The 2901-nt window shown below is 33.2% G+C and overlaps 1 protein-coding gene across 1 annotated transcript; it reads right to left on the bottom strand.

Moving 5' to 3' along the window:
* Positions 1–818: 818 nt before the first annotated feature.
* On the bottom strand, positions 819–2019 carry LOC128866101 (apolipoprotein D-like). The gene is made up of 5 exons (XM_054106599.1): positions 1917–2019; positions 1722–1833; positions 1523–1653; positions 1233–1405; positions 819–1161 (listed from the first exon to the last, which is right to left on the bottom strand). The coding sequence occupies exons 1-5, from the start codon at positions 1922–1924 to the stop codon at positions 1034–1036; spliced, it is 552 nt and encodes a 183-aa protein (XP_053962574.1). The 5' UTR covers positions 1925–2019; the 3' UTR covers positions 819–1033.
* Positions 2020–2901: the final 882 nt, after the last annotated feature.

Below are 2901 nucleotides of genomic sequence, written 5' to 3' on the forward strand. Positions count from 1 at the left end.
CTATTTTGGAACATTTGTTCGATCATCGATTATGTTCTTAGTCTGAATTTATTTCAAATTAACAATTTTGTTAATTCTCTGAATAGAATTATGGGCCCTATATTTGTAAGTGATAACTTAAGCTACGATATCAATGAATGTTTGAATCACATAAACCCTAAAGATATGCATCATTTACTCTTAGTTGTCAAACTCGATTTCTACTGTTTTGCTACTTTGTTTTGCTGTTCCTTCGGATGCCAGGTTATCGCTTAATTATCCATTATGCAATTTTGCCAACTCCAGTTTTTATTGTTATTCTGCTTGGATAACATTCCACTTAGAAAGAAAAAGAATTACATTATAATTTACCTTGGTATCCTAAGGATTTTAAAAGGCTTAAATATCTTAAAAATAAGTTTAAATATACTAAAAATCATTTGTATTTCGTTAAAGGATTTCAACTATTAACATAAATGTGTCTATGATACTTAAATTAATATCATGGAGTTGAACATTAAAGCACATCCTAAAACCTTCTGGAAATACATAAAATCTAGAAAGAGTATTGCCAGTGTTTCCACCGCCATCTTTTTAGATAGTAGTCAAGGGCGAAGCTGAAGTGAAGCGGTACATTTATTTGCTGAGTTTTTTGAATCTAATTTTTTTGATGAAGAACTTGTTCTTCCGTGCGACTTTTCTTCTGACATAGATTACGTCTTGAGCTTTGGAGCTCTTTGTCTTTCTACTAAGGGTATTAGTAGTGTTTTATTTAAACTGAACAGGCTTATTTCCAGAAAAATTAAGGCGCGATTATCATAAAAAACATCCATTATATATGCGAAATTCATATGGAACATTTTAATTTTCAAGAATTTATTTATTTGATACTACATATATTTAGTAAGAAGTTATTTTTATCAATTCCAGTTGTTAAGAATTCATATTTATTTAGCTTTTTGCTTAACTGAATAGCCAGCTTATTCATAATTCCAAGCCAGTCCATTCAATTGGGGTTTTCCAGCATTTGGGAGAAATCATCAGAAGCTGCTGCTTAGCAATTGCTTTGATCCGTAACAGTCAATAGCGAGAGATCAAATCCACTTGAGCTCACAACATTTTTAGCCTTCGCCACAGTGGCAGCAGAGGGTACTCGTTCGCGGGTAAAGATCCAAATCCCCGCTAAGGAAAATCAGAAATATAAAACACTGAATTTAATCAATTCTTGGAATTTAATTTTCCATTCTACTTACTTTTATGTGTGTTGCCACTAGCGGGTTCGCAGCTGTAAACAACAGCGTAGCTAATGTAATCGGTGAACAAAACCCAAAAGTTGGTGGGAGTTATTTGACCAGAGTAGTAAATTGTGAACTTACCATTTGAAATTTGCGTGGCAGTAGCGTAATAATTGTTGCTTTTGCCGGTACTGCAGAGCACAAAAAAAATGGAAAAGATAATATCAAAAGCTGAACTAATATCCGAAAAAGGACATGTTTTATGAAAAAGGTGCATATACGGTATATATTTCAATTGAATTACTTACGTTGGATCAACCAATGTATCCACCGTGCGCATCACATTTTTACTTTTTTGGGTGTGTACTGCTCTCACACACTTGGAGTTACCCTCCATAGCAGAAGGATACTTGGCATATTCGTAAAAGGTGCCCATATACTGTATCGCAAACAGAAAACATTAATTTAGTATTTGACAAATGTACGCAACTGTTCACTTTTACTTACCGCATATAAGTTGAAGTTACTCTGTACTGCCGGACTTGGGCAGGCACCATAGGATCGGATTTGTGCATTGGCAAGACCGAACAGGGCCAAGGCGATGATTGGAAGGATTGTCCTATATTGGTGCAAGTTACAAGCATTAGTTTAAATTTATAGATTGGTTTCTTGGGTTTCCCTTAAGGATTTTCTATTACTTACTTTTGCATGCCGTATACTTCGTGTAGTTTACTGGTTAAACTAATGTTTTGCTTGCACTGGTTGCACTTTTTATACCCTTAGTAACGAATTTATTCGATTATTTATTTTGTGGCCACCGCTACTCGTACAGTGTTCAGTTATAGACGGTCTGGTAGGTCAAAATATGCATTATTTTAATTCAGAAGTGAAATGGTATTGAATAATTGTTGAAAAAATAGATGAAATTAAAACAAGAACTGGAATGAAAAAGTAATAACAATAAAAATGTTGAATACTAATTCTGTACATACCCATTAGGGTGTCCCAGGCTACAAAGGGGAATTTTTTTTTTCGGAATTTCAATACGCATACCCTTTATTTTTTTCCATTTGACTCTAAAAACTTAAATATAAAATATTATTGAGATCGGATGTCATTAACCCGTGCCGACTTGATGTCAAACTTTAAGTTTAAAAGTTAGTATGAAAGCTATAGGCTCACAATAGAGAAAAGTTTAATTGAATTTTTAGATAAATTAAATAAATAAAAATAAATAAAATATTTCGTATTTATTTTCTTTTTATTATAAAAGGGACATCAATCATCAAATTTTCTTTTCAAAGTTTGCTTTTTACAGACGGGATATACCTGTCTGTGTTCTTGTACGGAACGTAATAAAAATTGTTTTTGCTCCTCTTGAACAGTGATCAAACCATGGAAGTCTTGCATTAACTTAACCGCTCTTTCTGCCGTATCATTTAACTGATTTCAGTCCTAGAAGCTTATTTTTAGCCTGTAGAAACGAATCATCATTTGACAACGAAGAGGGGCACTTGTTCAGAAAACTGTCGTCAATCTGGAGTCGATTAAACAGGAACTTGCTTTTGACAAAGACGAAGTCATCAATGTTTTTCTCTGAAATTAAAACAGATAGATCAGTTATCAATTATACCTATTAGCAAACTTAGTAAAAGAACAAAATCAAGGCTTAATTAACGTACCAAAA

This window comes from Anastrepha ludens, chromosome 6 (genome assembly GCF_028408465.1).
Source record: "Anastrepha ludens isolate Willacy chromosome 6, idAnaLude1.1, whole genome shotgun sequence".
In the NCBI taxonomy this organism is placed as follows: Eukaryota; Metazoa; Arthropoda; class Insecta; order Diptera; family Tephritidae; genus Anastrepha; species Anastrepha ludens.